The sequence below is a fragment of the Salvelinus namaycush genome, chromosome 2 (genome assembly GCF_016432855.1).
Source record: "Salvelinus namaycush isolate Seneca chromosome 2, SaNama_1.0, whole genome shotgun sequence".
Lineage (NCBI taxonomy): Eukaryota > Metazoa > Chordata > Actinopteri > Salmoniformes > Salmonidae > Salvelinus > Salvelinus namaycush.
The window spans coordinates 72931959-72952056 of record NC_052308.1 but is presented as its reverse complement, the minus strand read 5'-3'; the positions used below and the strand labels follow the sequence as shown (position 1 = coordinate 72952056).

Genomic DNA, 20098 nt, shown 5'->3' with positions numbered 1-20098 from the left:
AGTCAACCCATAGCCATACACTGGCTGAAATCAGTTGACGATAGGACTGGGACAAGTTGTAAATGCAACAAGTACTGATTGTATCATATAATCGCACACACAGCATTCCAAGAAAACTACAATGGAGAGATTAAAGGTCTGTTTACATGTATTTTAGAGGCTGTGAGTGAAGTGGAAAAAGTGACCAATTGTCATACTTGAGTAAAAGTAAAGATACCTTAATAGAAAATGACTTAAATAAAAGTGAAAGTCACCCAGTATAAATATACTTAAGTATCAAAAGTAAATGTAATTGCAAAATTATCCTTAAGTATCAAAAGGGAAAGTATAAATCATTTCAAATTCCTGATATCAAAACCAGGTGAGCTGACAGGCGTTTTGCACTGTTTAGCTCTGGCTTTAGTCATCAATCTAGCAAGAGGGCAATATTTTATTCATGTAGTAGTGTGTAGTAGCTTTCACCTGGAATTGTTTATTTATGTCTGAGAAAAAAACACTTTTTGACCCATATGATCTACTACACAATAAAAGTATAATAAAACATATACCAAGATGATGATAAATGAAATTACATTGTGAATGAATAAGCATTTTCATACTTTATAATATGTCCACATATAGTTAGAATCTGTTTTAGGAACATCGACCAAAATATTTCACCTCTTTATTCTTTATTACTTTACCAAACATATCATGACATTAGCGATAGTCAAAATCTATAAAATGTGTGATTGTCTAAACATTTGGGCCATTGAAACAGTGTGCATTCCTCCTATAGACAAGGGCCGAAGGGCTATGTAAAGGGGACGATTTTGTTTAACTTCCACAACTATAACTTTTTTTACTTACTTTAGGTTTAAGGCAGTGTGTAGGTCCCATTATTTATCGTAGCGCTAGGAAGGTAACGTCGCAGTGATATAAATGGATGTAATGCTGCTGCTGACCACCAGAGGGAGGCAAATACAAGGTTATTTGACAGGACCTTTTATTTACCTTTATTTAACTAGGCAAGTCAGTTATGAACTAATTCTTATTTTCAATGACGGCCTAGGAACAGTGGGTTAACTGCCTTGATCAGAATGACAGATGTTTTACCTTGTCAGCTCGAGGATTCAATCTTGCAACCTTTCGGTTGCTAGTCCAACGCTCTAACCACTAGGCTACCTGCCACCCCGATGGTCCTAGGAAGGTCTGGATCGCTAGATTTGCTGTCTTCTGACATGAAATGGTGGAAAATCAATAAAATTAGTCATGTAAACATATACATATTTTTAAGAGGTTGCAAACCAGACTGCACAATGTTCTACATTTTTTAAATTACTGATAGACATCATTTACAAACAAAGCATTTGTGTTTAGTGAGTCTGCCAGATCAGAGGCAGTAGGGAGAACCAGGGATGTTCTCTTGATAAGTGCGTAAATTGGACCATTTTCCTGTCTTGCGAAGCATTCAAAATGAAACGAGTAATTTTGCGTGTCAGGGAAACTGTAGGGCTTGAAAAGTACATTGTTTTATTTAGGAATGTAGTGAAGTTGTTGAAAAAATATAAATATTAAAGTAGAAATACCCCAAAAAACTACTATTTTTACTTAAGTACTTTACAACACTGGCTATTAATACAGACAATTGGTATAAACCCTTATAAACTATCTTTGTAATTATATGACAAGCTTTTAGGTTGACAATAATTATATTACACAATTTCTGATATATCACATGCCTTACTTTTATTTTCCTGCATAAGTCAAATCAGGAGTCTACTGGCAGTCATTCCAATTAGACTGGTTTGAAGTTCTCCCTGTCCAATATCGCTTCCATTTTCACCCCATTCTGGAACTTTGAGGATGTATGACATGGCCCCTCTAGTAATTTAATTGGATCTCTATGGTGCTACCAAGGTGACCTTTTGTGTTTCTGGACAGCTGCCGGTTGCTATGGTTACTAGATTGTTCATGTAGCATGAATGTGACAATAACTATGGTTATCGCTATGGTAACTTGATTGATGATGTAGCATGCAGTAATTGTACATGTGCATTGAAAGAGTGTGACAAGCACAAAGATAGGAGACCACAAGGGCTGAGGAAGGTGTACATACAAGGGTGTATATATGCACAACATAGATCAGTACATATACAGTGCCTTGCAAAAGTATTCATCCCCCTTGGTGTTTTTCCTATTTTGTTGCATTACAACCTGTAATTTAAATTTATTTTTATTTAGATTTCATGTAATGGACATACACAAAATAGTCCAAATTGGTCAAGTGAAATTCAAACAATTACTTGTTTCAAAAAATTATACAAAAACAAAATGGGAAAAGTGGTGCGTGCATATGTATTCACCCTCTTTGCTATGAAGCCCCTAAATAAGATCTGGTGCAACCAATTACCTTCAGAAGTCACATAATTAGTTCAATAAAGTTCACCTGTGTGCAATCTAAGTGTCACATGAATATATACACCTGTTCTGAAAGGCCCCAGAGTACAACACCACTAAGAAAGGGGTACCACCAAGCAAGTGGCACCATAAAGACCAAGGAGCTCTCCAAACAGGTCAGGGACAAAGTTGTGGAGAAGAACAGATCAGGGTTGGGTTATAAGAAAACATCAGAAACTTTTAACATCCCACAGAGCACCATTAAATCCATTATTAAAAAATGGAAAGAATATGGCACCACAACAAACCTGCCAAGAGAGGGCCACCCACCAAAACTCACGGACCAGGCAAGGAGGGCATTAATCAGAGAGGCAACAAAGAGAACAAAGATAACCCTGAAGGAGCTGCAAAGCTCCACAGCGGAGATTGGAGCATCTATCCATAGGACCACTTTAAGCCATACACTCCACAGAGCTGGGCTTTACGGAAGAGTGTCCAGAAAAAAGACATTGCTGAAAAAAAATAAAAATAAGCAAACACATTTGGTGTTTGCCAAAAGGCATGTGGGAGACTCCCCAAACATATGGAAGAAGGTACTCTGGTCAGATGAGACTAAAATTTTGCTTTTTGGCCATCAAGGAAAACGCTATGCCTGGCACAAACCCAACACCTCTCATCACCCCGAGAACCCCATCCCCACCGTGACGCATGGTGGTGGTAGCATCACGCTGTGGAGATGTTTTTCATCGTCAGGGACTGGGAAACTGGTCAGAATTGAAGGAATGATGGATGGCGCTAAATACAGAGAAATACTTGAGGGAAACCTGTTTCAGTCTTCCAGAGATTTGAGACTGGGACCTTCCAGCAGGACAATGACCCTAAGCATACTGCTAAAGCAACACGAGTGGTTTAAGGGGAAACATTTAAATGTCTTGGAATGGCCTAGTCAAAGCCCAGACCTCAATCCAAATGAGAATCTGTGGTATGACTTAAAGATTGCTGTACACCAGCGGAACCCATCCAACTTGAAGGAGCTGGAGCAGTTTTGCCTTGAAGAATGGGCAAAAATCCCAGTGGCTAGATGTGCCAAGCTTATAGAGACATACCCCAAGAGACTTGCAGCTGTAATTGCTGCAAAAGGTGGCTCTACAAAGTATTGACTTTGGGGGGGTGAATAGTTATGCACGCTCAAGTTTTCTGTTTTTTTGTCTTATTTCTTGTTTGTTTCACGATAAAAATGTTGCATTTTCAAAGTGGTAGGCATGTTGTGTAAATCAAATGATACAAACCCCCCTAAAATGAGTTTTTATTCCAGGTTGTAAGGCAACAAAATAGGAAAAATGCCAAAGGGGGTGAATAATTTCACAAGCCACTGTATACTGTTATGTATGATGTGTATGTTTGTGGAAGGTGGATAGACAGTAGTTTGAACTGCCTATATTTGGTGGTCCTCAATGTGGCTGTTGCTATGGAGACTGATAGGTTTGTTGACTCTCTCTGCGAGTTTAAAATCACTCCACTGGCCTACTGCACCCTCTCCAGCATGACTTCCCCCTCCCTCCCCTCCAAGAGGATGCTTCCCTCCCTCCTTTCTCCCTCCTTACTTCTCTCTTTCCTCCCACCACCTTTCCTTGTTCCTGTGATATTTCTCCTTACTCCTTCTTTTCTACTCTCTGCCTTCCTTACCTCCTTGGTGGCCTGTTCTCCTCTCCCCCAACCTTTCAACCCTCCTCCTCTCCACCCTTCCCAGCCCGCTCCCTTCCTCTTCTCCTTCTCTCCTCCTCTTGTCCACTTCCTCCATTTGCTCAGGGCTACCCTGATGCTCAGGGTCAAGGCTCCACTTGTTTCTGTGGAGCCTTGATTTGTTGAGTCTCACATAGGGGGAGACAAGGCTGTCGAGTTAAGGGTTTTGACTCAACAAATCCGCTTCTGGCACCGTCATGGGATGACACTGGACTGTCACAATGATGGACAACTGCATGTTTACGAGCTACTTTGACTATGCATTTGAATCTCTGTGTGTGTGTGTGTGTGTGTGTGTTTGTATGCGTGCGTACGTCTGTGTGTGCATGTGTGTGGAGATGTATCGTGCGCGTGTCTGTTTTTATGGTTACGGTATGTAGATGAACAGTATCCACTGTTCTATGGTGTCTACAATATTTACTGTTCTCTCTCAATGAGCAGAAAACTACCCCAAAATACATGTGTTAGATCCCACGCCTAAACTGCACTGTGTTGTACAGTATTACAGTATGTCCGTGCCTTGCGGGGCCCATTAGGTTACAGTAGATTTAATGAGATGATTGTCTCAGTTAGGACCTGGCTAATTGATCGTTATTAAGAGATAAGATCAGTTATACTATTAAATAAATACAGCCGTTACTGTGAAGAAAGGCTTCAGGGACTTTTCACCTGACTACTCCACCTATTTAGAGAGAACTTAGTAGAATATTGTATTTAGTTATTTGACTAAGTAAATTGCTGAGTAGGATCGAATAAGTATTGCTGTTAAATTAATACAGGGATATATAGATAAGTAGAGGGCCGAACCGATTCCTCTAACCGTCAATGAATGGCTTTGAGGATCCAACAGGAGAGTAGGGCTGCAGTCCAAACACACCCCCTCAGCCCTGGCGCCTGCCACTTTCCCTCAGGAGAATCCCAGTCGAAACCGGATGCAGTTCGATTGCTATCTTAAGTGGAGGTCCAATTCCCAAACGTTGCCCCCTCAGCCCTCGCTTTAGCTCGAAGGAGCGAGTGAAGAACTTTGATCACTTGTGGGGTTGATAAGACCCACAATTCAATGCAAACTGTAGTCACATGTCAAACTCTGGTCGTCAGACAAAATTCAGATTTTATCGTTGGCAAATTGGCTTAGTCTCGTAGTGAGGAGCCTATAAAACGTGGATAGCTCGCCTCCCGAGTGGCGCAGTGCCACTAGAGATCCTGGTTCGAGTCCAGCCTCTGTCGCAGCCGGCCGCGACCGGGAAACCCATGGGGCGGCGCACAATTGGCCCAGCGTCATCCGGGTTAGGGGAGGGTTTGGCCGGCAGGGATGTTCTTGTCCCATCGCGCACTAGCGACTTCTCTGGCAGGCCAGGTGCAATGTACACTGACGCGGTCGCCAGGTGTACGGTCTTTCCTCTGACACATCGGTGCGGCTGGCTTCCGGGTTAAGCGTGCATTATGTCAAGAAGCAGTGCGGCTTGGCTGGTTTGTGTTTCGGAGGACGCACGGCTCTCGACCTTTGCCTCTCCCGAGTCCATACGGGAGTTTCAGCGATGGGACAAGACTGTAACTACCAATAGGATACCACGAAATTAGGGAGAAAAAGGGGTTAAAAAAACCCTAGATAGCTTCATAAGTATATTTTGAGGAATTCTGTAATTTATTGGAATAAATGATCAAACTATAAAACTAGCTAGCCAGCTATGGGTAACTGTAGCTAGCTACCTGACAGGAGTGCTAGCTAGATACGTTAGCTTACTAGGTACATTAATAGCTTTAGGTTGGTTGTTTTTAAGTTAAACTTCAAGATTTCCACCAAGGACGTTGCATCTCCGATCATCACTCTCCCTCACTTGGGCAAGGGACATTAAAGGTACACTTGGATGTAAAACGTCATTCAAGGGCTGAGGGTTTAGGGCCGAGGACTGTCTACTTTGAGTTTGGACTGCAGCCTAGGTATAATATAATAGTGTAGGTAGAAAGTGAGTAGAAGTAATGATAATAGTATATATAGTGCTAGTAATATTCATAGTAGTAAGTAGCGCTGTATGTATTAATAGTAGTACTACTAATAATGTAGTAAGTAATGTATATAGCAGGTAAATAGGTAATAATGCAGGTAGCAGGTTTAAGACTACACCTTTTGTAACAGAACCTAGTTACAATTGTTAGAATGTAGTAATGTTTAGATAGTCCCAGTAAGGCTTTCTATGTATATGTAATAAGAAAAAAGAAAGGCTCTCCACTATTAGTAGTATCACGTAATCAAAAGAAATGGGTCTGCACTATTACCAATATTATTAAGGTAATCAAAGGAAATAAGAAAGTGTCATTTGTTTGTGAACAGGTATGTAAACATTCCATCTTCGACATCACAGTTGTTGTTGTCATAGCAACCAGAGTTGGTGGGAGGAGTCAGAGTGTTGGGGAGGGGGTTGGGGTTTATATCTATCCAAAAGCACTCCATCTTGCTTTCCTCTCCTATTTTCTCTGTCCGTCTCTCATATGGGTGTTTTCTCCTTCTCCAAACCCCTTCCCCCTTTCCTGTCTCTAGCTGTGTTTTCTATCTCTGTAAGTGTGTCTCTGTCTTTCTTCCTCTCTTTCTCCCTATCCCTCCATCTTTTGTTCTTTCTCTCTGTTGCTGTCACTGACCCTTTCTCGCTGTCGTTGCCTTGGTGATTTCTACAGGAGCTTCGCAAAGTAAAGTAAAGTTCTGTCTCTGTCTGTCTCACTGTCTCTCTCTCTCTTTCTGTCCCTGCTGTCTCTCTCTCTCTTTGTCCGGTCCAAAATGGCTTCTCTCTCTTTCTTTCTTTGTTCCTCTAGTCGTTCCGCTCTCATTCTCGCCGTTACTCGTTACCTTCTCTTCCTCCATTCACTGTTGTCACACCCACATTTGGTTTGCCTGTGGACCATTCCGAAACCCCTCCACCCCCAGGAACCAATTGGAACGCTTCATGATATCCCCCTAAAGTGATTCAATGCAGTACAAACCGGATGCATAGTGTATTGCTTAATGTAGCTAAAGCAAGTGTTAAAAATCTGAAAGATGCAATTCACCAATGAACATAGATGCTATCATTGTATTAATAGGTGTCTACAGTAGGCCATATACTGTAGCTAATTGCAACTTGCTATCATTGTATCAGTATCTATAATATACTGTAGCTAATGCAACATGCTTCTTGATAATGCTACTTACTATCATTGTATAGGTCTATATACTATAGCTTATGCTAATGCTAATGTTATATATAGTAGCTTGATGCTCACGCTATGTATTGCAGCTAAAGGTAATGCTAAACACATATACTGTAGCTATTGCTACATGGTAATGCTATATACAGTAGGTTATGCTACATGCTAATTGAATATGCAGTAGCTGATGCTACATGCTAATGCTATGTACAGTAGCTAACGCTACATGCTAATGCTATATATAGTAGCTAATGCTACATGCTATCATTGTATAGGTGTCTATAATACAGTTGCTATAAATGCAAATTCTTAACGCCTATCCCGAGAAGAGCTTTTCTCTAATACTCTCATACTGCTCTGATAGAGAGGACTCTAGTCTATTCAGTCTATTGAGGATCAGCAGAGTAAGGCATATTGATTATCGAAACACACACAAACAACACACCACAGTTGCCAAAGCCCAGACTCAATCAATCACCAATGAATTGAATTGTCTTGAGAGTTTCAGAGAGCAGACCTCTGCAGTTCATAGTTAAAGGCTTGATGAAAGACCTCTCTCACACACACTCTCTTCTCCTGCTCCTTGGCAGTCCTCCAGCCGACGCTCCCTGTTTTTAAAATGGCTGTCATTCCACTTACAGTAAAGATCAACTCTCTGATAGGGTCCCCTTGACATCGAGAGTTTTCTTTCCCCGATATTGTTTTATAGGCAGAACAAATCATAGGATCTACAGCCCCCTATTGTTATGAATAAAAGCAAGTAGGCACATAAAAACACAGGATGTCGTTTGTCATTTACCACAACGGGCTGCATCTGAAATAGCACTCTATTCCCTATATCAATCAATTTTATTTTATTTTATATAGCCCTTCGTACATCAGCTAATATCTCGAAGTGCTGTACAGAAACCCAGCCTAAAACCCCAAACAGCTAGTAATGCAGGTGTAGAAGCACGGTGGCTAGGAAAAACTCCCTAGAAAGGCCAAAACCTAGGAAGAAACCTAGAGAGGAACCAGGCTATGAGGGGTGGCCAGTCCTCTTCTGGCTGTGCCGGGTGGAGATTATAACAGAACTATGCCAAGATGTTCAAAAATGTTCATAAGTGACAAGCATGGTCAAATAATAATCATGAATAATTTTCAGTTGGCTTTTCATAGCTGATCATTAAGAGTTGAAAAACAACAGGTCTGGGACAGGTGGCGGTTCCATAACCGCAGGCAGAACAGCTGAAACTGGAATAGCAGCAAGGCCAGGCGGACTGGGGACAGCAAGGAGTCACCACGGGCGGCAGTCCCGACGCATGGTCCTAGGGCCCAGGTCCTCCGAGAGAAAGAAAGAGAGAAGGAGAAAATTAGAGAGAGCCAAGATTTTCAAAATGTTCATAAATGACAAGCATGGTCAAATAATAATCAGGAATAAATCTCAGTTGGCTTTTCATAGCCGATCATTAAGAGTTGAAAACAGCAGGTCTGGGACAGGTAGGGGTTCCATAACCGCAGGCAGAACAGTTGAAACTGGAATAGCAGCAAGGCCAGGCGGACTGGGGACAGCAAGGAGTCACCACGGCCGGTAGTCCCGACGTATGGTCCTAGGGCTCAGGTCCTCCGAGAGAAAGAAAGAGAGAAGGAGAAAATTAGAGAGAGCCAAGATTTTCAAAATGTTCATAAATGACAAGCATGGTCAAATAATAATCAGGAATAAATCTCAGTTGGCTTTTCATAGCCGATCATTAAGAGTTGAAAACAGCAGGTCTGGGACAGGTAGGGGTTCCATAACCGCAGGCAGAACAGTTGAAACTGGAATAGCAGCAAGGCCAGGCGGACTGGGGACAGCAAGGAGTCACCACGGCCGGTAGTCCCGACGTATGGTCCTAGGGCTCAGGTCCTCCGAGAGAAAGAAAGAGAGAAGGAGAAAATTAGAGAGAGCCAAGATTTTCAAAATGTTCATAAATGACAAGCATGGTCAAATAATAATCAGGAATAAATCTCAGTTGGCTTTTCATAGCCGATCATTAAGAGTTGAAAACAGCAGGTCTGGGACAGGTAGGGGTTTCGTAACCGCAGGCAGAACAGTTGAAACTGGAATAGCAGCAAGGCCAGGCGGACTGGGGACAGCAAGGTGTCAGCATGCCCGGTAGTCCTGACGTATGGTCCTAGGGCTCAGGTTCTCAGAGAGAAAGAGAGAATGAGAGAATTAGAGAGAGCATACTTAAATTCACACAGGACACTGGATAAGACAGGAGAAGTACTCCAGGTATAACCAACTGACCCTAGCCCCCCGACACATAAACTACTGCAGCATAAATACTGGAGGCTGAGACAGGAGCGGTCAGGAGACACTGTGGCCCCATCCGAAGAAACCCCCGGACAGGGCCAAACAGGAAGGATATAACCCCACCCACTTTGCCAAAGCACAGCCCCCGCACCACTAGAGGGATATCCTCAACCACCAACTTACAATCCTGAGACAAGGCCGAGTATAGCCCACAAAGGTCTCCACCACAGCACAAACCAAGGGGGGGCGCCAACCCAGACAGGAAGATCACGTCAGTAACTCAACCCACTCAAGTGACGCACCCCTCCTAGGGACGGCATGAAAGAGCACCAGCAAGCCAGTGACTCAGCCCCTGTAACAGGGTTAGAGGCAGAGAATCCCAGTGGACTCTCTCTCTCTATATAGAGCCCTAGGCCTGGTCAAAAGTGGTGCACTGTATAGGGAATAGAGTGACATGTCGGACACAGCCCTGATGACACGGACTAAATCATTCCTCCTTCTGGTTGAATGAACTGTTCTGTGTTCTATCTGTGATGTCACATCCTGTGACTGACATCAGCAATGTCATATGGCCACGTCCCAATCGTCTCAGATGGCATCCTTTCCTCGTCTCCTTTCCTTCAAGTCACATCACTTATCTGAGGGTGACAATAAACCGGAATGGTATCCAGCCCTTACATAGACAGCCGTATAAGGAGATAAGGAAAGGAAACCATTCAACCCTGTTGGGACTCAGCCCATAATGGTATCAAGCTCATGGATTATATTGTTGAAATGATAATCCTGCCTTGTAATAATACTATAACACCCTGACATCCACTCACATTCTCCTGGATAATGAAATGTTGTGGAAAAGAAAGAAAGAGGTTTGGCTGGGCATCCCGTCAGATGTCTGTTGATAATATGTAATGGTTGAAACATGCTTCTCAAGAGTCTGCTGGCCATGAAACCAGCTGATCAAACCACTGATCACATATCATTTCATGTGATTCATATAGAAGGTTTATTTTTTGCAGAAGAAGAGACTGAGATCTGATTGTCTCTGTACTATGTTGTAACCTGTGTACGACAAGTGTGCTTGCCTTGTCAACTGTTGACTATCTCTGTATGAGAGATACGTTACCCCAACCAGGACAGGAGCTTTTCCTGCCCTAAGAATGGGTAAAGAATGGTTTAGGCCTGTATTCTCACAAACGGGTGTGGTAAGTGCCCTTTGAACTTTAACTTCCTCTCCCCCCGGCACTGACGTTGTTATTCCCATGCCAACCTGTAGGGGGAGTGGCAAGGGGAAAGACATCAGCACAATCAAGTCTCTGAGAGTACTGAGGGTACTACGACCTCTCAAGACCATCAAACGACTCCCCAAGCTAAAGGTACTGGGAGGGGGGGCAGGGTCGAGGGGGAGTGTGTGTGGGGGTGATTTTGTGTGTGTGTGTATCTTGTGAAAACCATATAATGTCAGTTCAAGCTAAAAGTGTGTGTGAGTGTGTGTCCCCGCATGTCTGTATATTTATATGTGACACCTCTACTACTGTATTTCTACCTGTATGGTGTCTCTCTCTGTCGCTCTCTGTCTCTCTGTCGCTCTCTCCCTCTCTCTCTCTCTGTCTCTCTCTCTCTCCCTCTCTCACACACTCTCTCACACTCTCTTTCTCACCCCCTCCCCCTCTCACTCTCTCTCTCTCTCTGTCTCTCTCTCTGTCTCACACACTCTCTCTCACACTCTCTTTCTCACCCCCTCCCCCCCCCCCCTCTCTCTCTCTCTCTCTCTCTCTCTCTCTCTCTCTCTCTCTCTTTCTCATACTCTCTTTCTCACCCCCTCCCCCTCTCTCTCTCTCTCTCTCTCTCTCTCGCTCTCTCTCTCTCTCTCTCTCTCTCTCTGTCTCTCTCTCTCTCTCACACTCTCTTTCTCACCCCCTCCCCCTCTCTCTCTCTCTCTCTGTCTCTCTCTCTCTCTCTCTCTCTCTCTCTCACACTCTCTTTCTCACCCCCTCCCCCTCTCTCTCTCTCTCTCTCTCGCCCTCTCTCTCTCTGTCTCTCTCTCTCCCTCTCTCTCTCTCTCTCTCTCTCTCACACTCTCTTTCCCTCTCCACTCCCCCTCTCTCTCTCTCTCTCTCTCTCTCTCTCTCTCTCTCTCTCTCTCTCTCTCTCTCTCTCTCTCCCTCTCTCTCTCTCTCACTCTCTTTCTCACCCCTCCCCCCTCTCTCTCTCTGTCCACCAGGCTGTGTTTGAGTGTGTGGTGAACTCTCTCTCTCTCTGTCCACCAGGCTGTGTTTGACTGTGTGGTGAACTCTCTCTCTCTTTGTCCACCAGGCTGTGTTTGACTGTGTGGTGAACTCCCCCTCTCTCTCTCTTTCTGTCCACCAGGCTGTGTTTGACTGTGTGGTGAACTCTCTCTGTCCACCAGGCTGTGTTTGAGTGTGTGGTGAACTCTATCTCTCTCTGTCCACCAGGCTGTGTTTGACTGTGTGGTGAACTCTCTCTCTCTTTGTCCACCAGGCTGTGTTTGACTGTGTGGTGAACTCCTCCTCTCTCTCTCTTTCTGTCCACCAGGCTGTGTTTGACTGTGTGGTGAACTCTCTCTCTCTCTGTCCACCAGGCTGTGTTTGACTGTGTGGTGAACTCCTCCTCTCTCTCTCTTTGTCCACCAGGCTGTGTTTGACTGTGTGGTGAACTCCTCCTCTCTCTCTCTCTTTCTGTCCACCAGGCTGTGTTTGACTGTGTTGATATGTATCTCTGTCCACCAGGCTGTGTTTGACTGTGTTGATATGTATCTCTGTCCACCAGGCTGTGTTTGACTGTGTGGTGAACTCTCTCTCTCTCTGTCCACCAGGCTGTGTTTGACTGTATGGTGAACTCTCTCTCTCTCTGTCCACCAGGCTGTGTTTGACTGTGTGGTGAACTCTCTCTCTCTCTGTCCACCAGGCTGTGTTTGACTGTGTGGTGAACTCTCTCTCTCTCTGTCCACCAGGCTGTGTTTGACTGTGTGGTGAACTCTCTCTCTCTCTGTCCACCAGGCTGTGTTTGACTGTGTGGTGAACTCTCTCTCTCTCTGTCCACCAGGCTGTGTTTGACTGTGTTGATATGTATCTCTGTCCACCAGGCTGTGTTTGACTGTGTTGATATGTATCTCTGTCCACCAGGCTGTGTTTGACTGTGTTGATATGTATCTCTGTCCACCAGGCTGTGTTTGACTGTGTTGATATGTATCTCTGTCCACCAGGCTGTGTTTGACTGTGTTGATATGTATCTCTGTCCACCAGGCTGTGTTTGACTGTGTTGTGAACTCTCTCTCTCTCTGTCCACCAGGCTGTGTTTGACTGTGTTGATATGTATCTCTGTCCACCAGGCTGTGTTTGACTGTGTTGATATGTATCTCTGTCCACCAGGCTGTGTTTGACTGTGTTGATATGTATCTCTGTCCACCAGGCTGTGTTTGACTGTGTTGATATGTATCTCTGTCCACCAGGCTGTGTTTGACTGTGTTGATATGTATCTCTGTCCACCAGGCTGTGTTTGACTGTGTTGATATGTATCTCTGTCCACCAGGCTGTGTTTGACTGTGTTGATATGTATCTCTGTCCACCAGGCTGTGTTTGACTGTGTTGTGAACTCTCTCTCTCTCTGTCCACCAGGCTGTGTTTGACTGTGTGGTGAACTCTCTCTCTCTCTGTCCACCAGGCTGTGTTTGACTGTGTTGATATGTATCTCTGTCCACCAGGCTGTGTTTGACTGTGTGGTGAACTCTCTCTCTCTCTGTCCACCAGGCTGTGTTTGACTGTGTGGTGAACTCTCTCTCTCTCTGTCCACCAGGCTGTGTTTGACTGTGTGGTGAACTCTCTCTCTCTCTGTCCACCAGGCTGTGTTTGACTGTGTGGTGAACTCTCTCTCTCTCTGTCCACCAGGCTGTGTTTGACTGTGTGGTGAACTCTCTCTCTCTCTGTCCACCAGGCTGTGTTTGACTGTGTTGTGAACTCTCTCTCTCTCTGTCCACCAGGCTGTGTTTGACTGTGTTGTGAACTCTCTCTCTCTCTGTCCACCAGGCTGTGTTTGACTGTGTTGATATGTATCTCTGTCCACCAGGCTGTGTTTGACTGTGTGGTGAACTCTCTCTCTCTCTGTCCACCAGGCTGTGTTTGACTGTGTGGTGAACTCTCTCTCTCTCTGTCCACCAGGCTGTGTTTGACTGTGTGGTGAACTCTCTCTCTCCCTGTCCACCAGGCTGTGTTTGACTGTGTGGTGAACTCTCTCTCTCTCTGTCCACCAGGCTGTGTTTGACTGTGTTGATATGTATCTCTGTCCACCAGGCTGTGTTTGACTGTGTTGATATGTATCTCTGTCCACCAGGCTGTGTTTGACTGTGTTGATATGTATCTCTGTCCACCAGGCTGTGTTTGACTGTGTTGATATGTATCTCTGTCCACCAGGCTGTGTTTGACTGTGTTGATATGTATCTCTGTCCACCAGGCTGTGTTTGACTGTGTTGATATGTATCTCTGTCCACCAGGCTGTGTTTGACTGTGTGGTGAACTCCTCCTCTCTCTCTCTTTCTGTCCACCAGGCTGTGTTTGACTGTGTTGATATGTATCTCTGTCCACCAGGCTGTGTTTGACTGTGTTGATATGTATCTCTGTCCACCAGGCTGTGTTTGACTGTGTTGATATGTATCTCTGTCCACCAGGCTGTGTTTGACTGTGTGGTGAACTCTCTCTCTCTCTGTCCACCAGGCTGTGTTTGACTGTGTTGTGAACTCTCTCTCTCTCTGTCCACCAGGCTGTGTTTGACTGTGTTGTGAACTCTCTCTCTCTCTGTCCACCAGGCTGTGTTTGACTGTGTTGATATGTATCTCTGTCCACCAGGCTGTGTTTGACTGTGTGGTGAACTCTCTCTCTCTCTGTCCACCAGGCTGTGTTTGACTGTGTGGTGAACTCTCTCTCTCTCTGTCCACCAGGCTGTGTTTGACTGTGTGGTGAACTCTCTCTCTCTCTGTCCACCAGGCTGTGTTTGACTGTGTTGATATGTATTTCTGTCCACCAGGCTGTGTTTTACTGTGTTGATATGTATCTCTGTCCACCAGGCTGTGTTTGACTGTGTTGATATGTATCTCTGTCCACCAGGCTGTGTTTGACTGTGTTGATATGTATCTCTGTCCACCAGGCTGTGTTTGACTGTGTTGATATGTATCTCTGTCCACCAGGCTGTGTTTGACTGTGTTGATATGTATCTCTGTCCACCAGGCTGTGTTTGACTGTGTGGTGAACTCCTCCTCTCTCTCTCTTTCTGTCCACCAGGCTGTGTTTGACTGTGTTGATATGTATCTCTGTCCACCAGGCTGTGTTTGACTGTGTTGATATGTATCTCTGTCCACCAGGCTGTGTTTGACTGTGTTGATATGTATCTCTGTCCACCAGGCTGTGTTTGACTGTGTGGTGAACTCTCTCTCTCTCTGTCCACCAGGCTGTGTTTGACTGTGTTGTGAACTCTCTCTCTCTCTGTCCACCAGGCTGTGTTTGACTGTGTTGTGAACTCTCTCTCTCTCTGTCCACCAGGCTGTGTTTGACTGTGTTGTGAACTCTCTCTCTCTCTGTCCACCAGGCTGTGTTTGACTGTGTTGATATGTATCTCTGTCCACCAGGCTGTGTTTGACTGTGTTGATATGTATCTCTGTCCACCAGGCTGTGTTTGACTGTGTTGATATGTATCTCTGTGTCTCCAGGCTGTGTTTGACTGTGTTGTTGTGTATCTCTGTGTCTCCAGGCTGTGTTTGACTGTGTTGATATGTATCTCTGTCCACCAGGCTGTGTTTGACTGTGTTGATATGTATCTCTGTGTCTCCAGGCTGTGTTTGACTGTGTTGTTGTGTATCTCTGTGTCTCCAGGCTGTGTTTGACTGTGTTGTTGTGTATCTCTGTGTCTCCAGGCTGTGTTTGACTGTGTTGTTGTGTATCTCTGTGTCTCCAGGCTGTGTTTGACTGTGTTGTTGTGTATCTCTGTGTCTCCAGGCTGTGTTTGACTGTGTTGTTGTGTATCTCTGTGTCTCCAGGCTGTGTTTGACTGTGTTGTTGTGTATCTCTGTGTCTCCAGGCTGTGTTTGACTGTGTTGTTGTGTATCTCTGTGTCTCCAGGCTGTGTTTGACTGTGTTGTTGTGTATCTCTGTGTCTCCAGGCTGTGTTTGACTGTGTTGTTGTGTATCTCTGTGTCTCCAGGCTGTGTTTGACTGTGTTGTTGTGTATCTCTGTGTCTCCAGGCTGTGTTTGACTGTGTTGTTGTGTATCTCTGTGTCTCCAGGCTGTGTTTGACTGTGTTGTTGTGTATCTCTGTGTCTCCAGGCTGTGTTTGACTGTGTGGTCAACTCCCTGAAGAACGTCCTGAACATCCTCATCGTCTACATGCTCTTCATGTTTATATTTGCTGTGGTGGCCGTGCAGCTGTTCAAAGGAAGATTCTTCTACTGTACTGACGAGTCCAAAGAGTTTGAGCGCGATTGCAGGTCAGGACCCACACACGTATACACACACACATTACACACACACACACACACACACACACACACACACACACACACACACACACACACACACACACACACACACACACACACACACACACACACACACACACACTGTATACACAGGCAAAACACACACAAATACACAGGAGAACACACACACACACGCTCGGGCATGTGAGTACAAACCAACCATATTTTCTCTCTATTATACACACATGGATTTAAAAGCTCAACAACGTTTTAGTCTGTCTGTCTGTCTGTCTGTCTCTCTCTCTCTCTCTCTCTCTCTCTCTCTCTCTCTCCGTCCGTCCGTCTGTCTCTGTCTCTGTCTCTGTCTCTGTCTCTGTCTCTGTCTCTCTCTCTCTCCGTCCGTCCGTCTGTCTCTGTCTCTGTCTCTGTCTCTGTCTCTGTCTCTGTCTCTGTCTGTCTGTCTGTCTGTCTGTCTGTCTGTCTGTCTGTCTGTGTCTGTCTGTCTGTCTGTCTCTCGCTCTCGCTCTCGCTCTCGCTCTCTTAATTCAATTCAATTTGCTTTGTTGGCATGACGTAACAATGGACATATTGCCAAAGCTTACTTTGGATATTTACAATATGAAAATAATGAGAATCAAAATTGTCAACGGGACAACAGTAACAACAATAACCAAGTGTCAAAATAGCCATACATTGGACAATAACAATAAGATTAGAGGACATGTGCAGGTTGATTGGTCTGTCAGACACTGTCCCTCATCTTATGGCAGGCAGCAATGTAGTGCACTGCCAACCCACAGCTCTCTGCGTCCTCCCCCAACAGGACGGGTAGCCTACTCTCATCAGAGAGGTCTTTGAAACCTTGAATAAGGGTTTCAAATTTGGGAAAATGACACTCTCTAATTGTTTTATATTTTTGACATTTTGTCAGGAAATGCAGCTCCGTCTCAGGTTCTGCTGTTGTGCAGTGGTTGCACAGCCTTTCCTCTACAGGGAGCCAGGTTTTCCTGTGTCTACCCTTCTCTCTCTCTCACTCGCTTCTGTATTTCTCTCTCTCACTCTCACTCTCTTCTGTCTCTGTCTCTGTCTCTCTTTTGCTTTCGGCTTTCTCTCCCTCTGTCTCCCTCTCTCTCTCCCCCTCTGTCTCTCTCTTTCTCTCTCACACACACAGACATGCTGTCTGCTAACTCCTTGTGTTTCTGTGTGTATCTCAGGGGAGAGTTTTTGGTGTACGAACGGAATGAAGTAAAAGCTCAGAAGCGGGAGTGGAAGAAGTACGATTTCCACTACGACAACGTGCCTTGGGCCCTGCTCACCCTCTTCACTGTGTCCACTGGAGAGGGCTGGCCGCAGTGAGTAACACACACACCAGCCCTTTCCTAAACATGGCTCAATCTCTATGCTGTATACCCTAATCTCTGTCTCTCTCCCACAGGGTGTTAAAGCATTCGGTAGATGCGACCTATGAGAATCAGGGTCCCAGTCCGGGCTACCGGATGGAGATGTCCATCTTTTACGTGGTGTACTTCGTTGTCTTCCCCTTCTTCTTCGTCAATATCTTTGTTGCTCTCATCATCATCACCTTCCAAGAACAGGGGGATAAGATGATGGAGGACTACAGTCTGGAAAAGAATGAGGTGAGAGAGGGATGGATGGAGGGAGAGAGAGGGAGGGATGGAGGGAGGGAGGAAGGGAGGAGAGAGAGAGGGATGGATGGAGGGAGAGAGAGGGAGGGATGGAGGGAGAGAGAGAGGGAGGAAGGGAGGAGAGAGAGAGGGAGGAAGGGAGGAGAGAGAGAGCAGGGAGATAAGATGGAGGATTACAGGGTGAAAAATAATGAGGTGAGAAAGGGATGAGAGGAGGAAGAGAGAGCAGGGAAATGAGGAGGGAGGAGGGATGGAGACAGGGAGAAAGGGGGGAGGAAAGAGCAGAGGGAACAATTATATGTGTTTGTATATATGGGAGGAGTTGCGTACAGCAGAAGACACATTTCCATCTGGTATGAATTAATAAAGTATTGTTAATCTTCTTCTCCTTCCTCCTCCTCCTCTGTCGTCCCCCCATCCAGAGAGGATGTATAGACTTTGCCATAAACGCCAAGCCCCTGACCCGCCACATGCCCAAGAACAAACAGAGCTTCCAGTTCCGAATGTGGTCGTTTGTGGTGTCCCCACCGTTCGAGTACAGCATCATGGGTCTGATCGCACTCAATACTATAGTCCTCATGATGAAGGTGAGTCATATCGTCCTCCGACAGATGGGCTCATTCTAACGCAACGCACGCTACCAGGAGCCATCTGTCTAGCAAATTGGGGAACTCATCCCTAAACATTTTATATTGTGTTCATCCACCTAACGCTCGTTCCTATTTCCTGAAAACCTTCTAATCTCAGGGTGAGATGAACCCCGCGGCCACTGAGCTGTGCATAACTCATGTGTTGTTCCTCCTGTGTGTGTGTTTGTGTTCAGTATAACGGGGCGTCTGACACCTATGATAAAGTCCTGAAGAACATCAACATCGTCTTCACTACCCTCTTCTTCATGGAGTGTATTCTCAAAATCATCGCCTTCGGGATTTTGGTGAGGCTAGACGCACGCTGTCACGCTCCCGCCTATCCAGAGTGACCTGCTATATCTGCTAGAGCTTCTTAGTCCTGTTATTCATTTATAAGTCAGGTTATTTTAGTGGACACAACTGGAGCATGTTATCCTCGCTACTCTCTAAACGCGACGCGATTGGCTAATGCACCTCCTAGTCCCTGTCTCCGTGGTAACAATAATGTGATTGGCTAGTGCATAGTCCTTCCTGTCGCTGTCCTCCATGAGGAGCAATGTGATTGGTTACCACCCTGTCTCTCTGCACTGCTATTGGTTTATGTGTCTTGTTTTTCCCCCCCGTCACCACGGTAACAATAATGTGATTGACTGGTGCGGATTCATTCCTGTCCCTGTCCGATGTCGGAGAAATGTGATTGGTTACTTCTCTGTCTCTCTGCTCTCTGATTGGCTGAAATATGTCTTCTCTTCCTGTGCCCTAACAGAATTATTTTAAAGACGCATGGAACATTTTTGATTTTGTCTCCGTGCTCGGAAGCTTCACTGATATCCTGGTGACAGAATTTTGGGTAAGTGCGTCTTGGGGCATAGTACTATAGGCTATGTGTGTGGTAAGAATTAGCAGTGGGATGGGACTTAGTAAGTACGTGGTGGTGTGTACATGTGTCTACCACATACACACCTAACATGTAAATGTCTACCACTGATCTATGATTTATTAATAAGACACTGGGTGCGTCACAATACTCTCTCCTTTCTCCTGAAGTGTGCACTTGTTCACTTCCCTTCATGGATTTCATTGGTGGACACTCCCTTGAATTTATCCATACACAAATCTGATGCTTGTACAATTGTGGGGAATAGTGAGCTAGTGCTTCCTAGTAGGAGGAGCTAGAGGTTGTTGGGACACACCCACTGTCTTTACAATGAGCTGAAAGATATTATTTTGGTGGATAGGAGGTCGTCTATTGGAACACTCAAATTGCCATCCAACCCAATGTTATGTGTGTGTTGTTGTGTTGTCAAGTCTTGCTTGTCTGTGTCTATTCCCACATATTTGTGTTTGTAATTGTGCTTCATCCTGTGTTGTATATGATAGATGTTTCGCTGTGTGTAGTAGGATGGCAGTGGTAAGAATTCATGATGTAGTTTAAATGTTCTGTACACTTTGTTTCAGACTATCCGCGTAGTCACTTTCTACAGCAGGCCTACTCTACGTTCTGACACTGAGCTAAATGCATTACGGCTGGATGTGTTAATTGGTGGAACGGCCACGTCCGTTTGCGGAGAAACGACTGCCAACAGCCGACACGTTGTTATGTTGTGCGACAGAACTGCAGCGTTATGTACTGCAAATAGTTTGACCTCGATGCCGCTTCCCCAGTGCTCTCCACCTTGCTTCCCCAGTGCTCTCCACCTTGCTTCCCCAGTGCTCTCCACCTTGCTTCCCCAGTGCTCTCCACCTTGCTTCCCCAGTGCTCTC

The 20098-nt window shown here is 45.2% G+C and overlaps 1 protein-coding gene across 1 annotated transcript in view; it reads left to right on the top strand.

Moving 5' to 3' along the window:
• LOC120023395 (voltage-dependent P/Q-type calcium channel subunit alpha-1A-like) overlaps positions 1-20098 on the top strand; it is a 147624-nt gene that overhangs the window by 74776 nt on the left and 52750 nt on the right. Inside the window, exons 26-32 of the mRNA XM_038967409.1 lie at positions 10851-10950; positions 15908-16068; positions 17274-17411; positions 17495-17696; positions 18128-18292; positions 18529-18639; positions 19101-19184. Of these exons, the coding sequence (XP_038823337.1) occupies positions 10851-10950; positions 15908-16068; positions 17274-17411; positions 17495-17696; positions 18128-18292; positions 18529-18639; positions 19101-19184 (961 nt within the window). The remainder of the gene's footprint in view (positions 1-10850; positions 10951-15907; positions 16069-17273; positions 17412-17494; positions 17697-18127; positions 18293-18528; positions 18640-19100; positions 19185-20098) is intronic.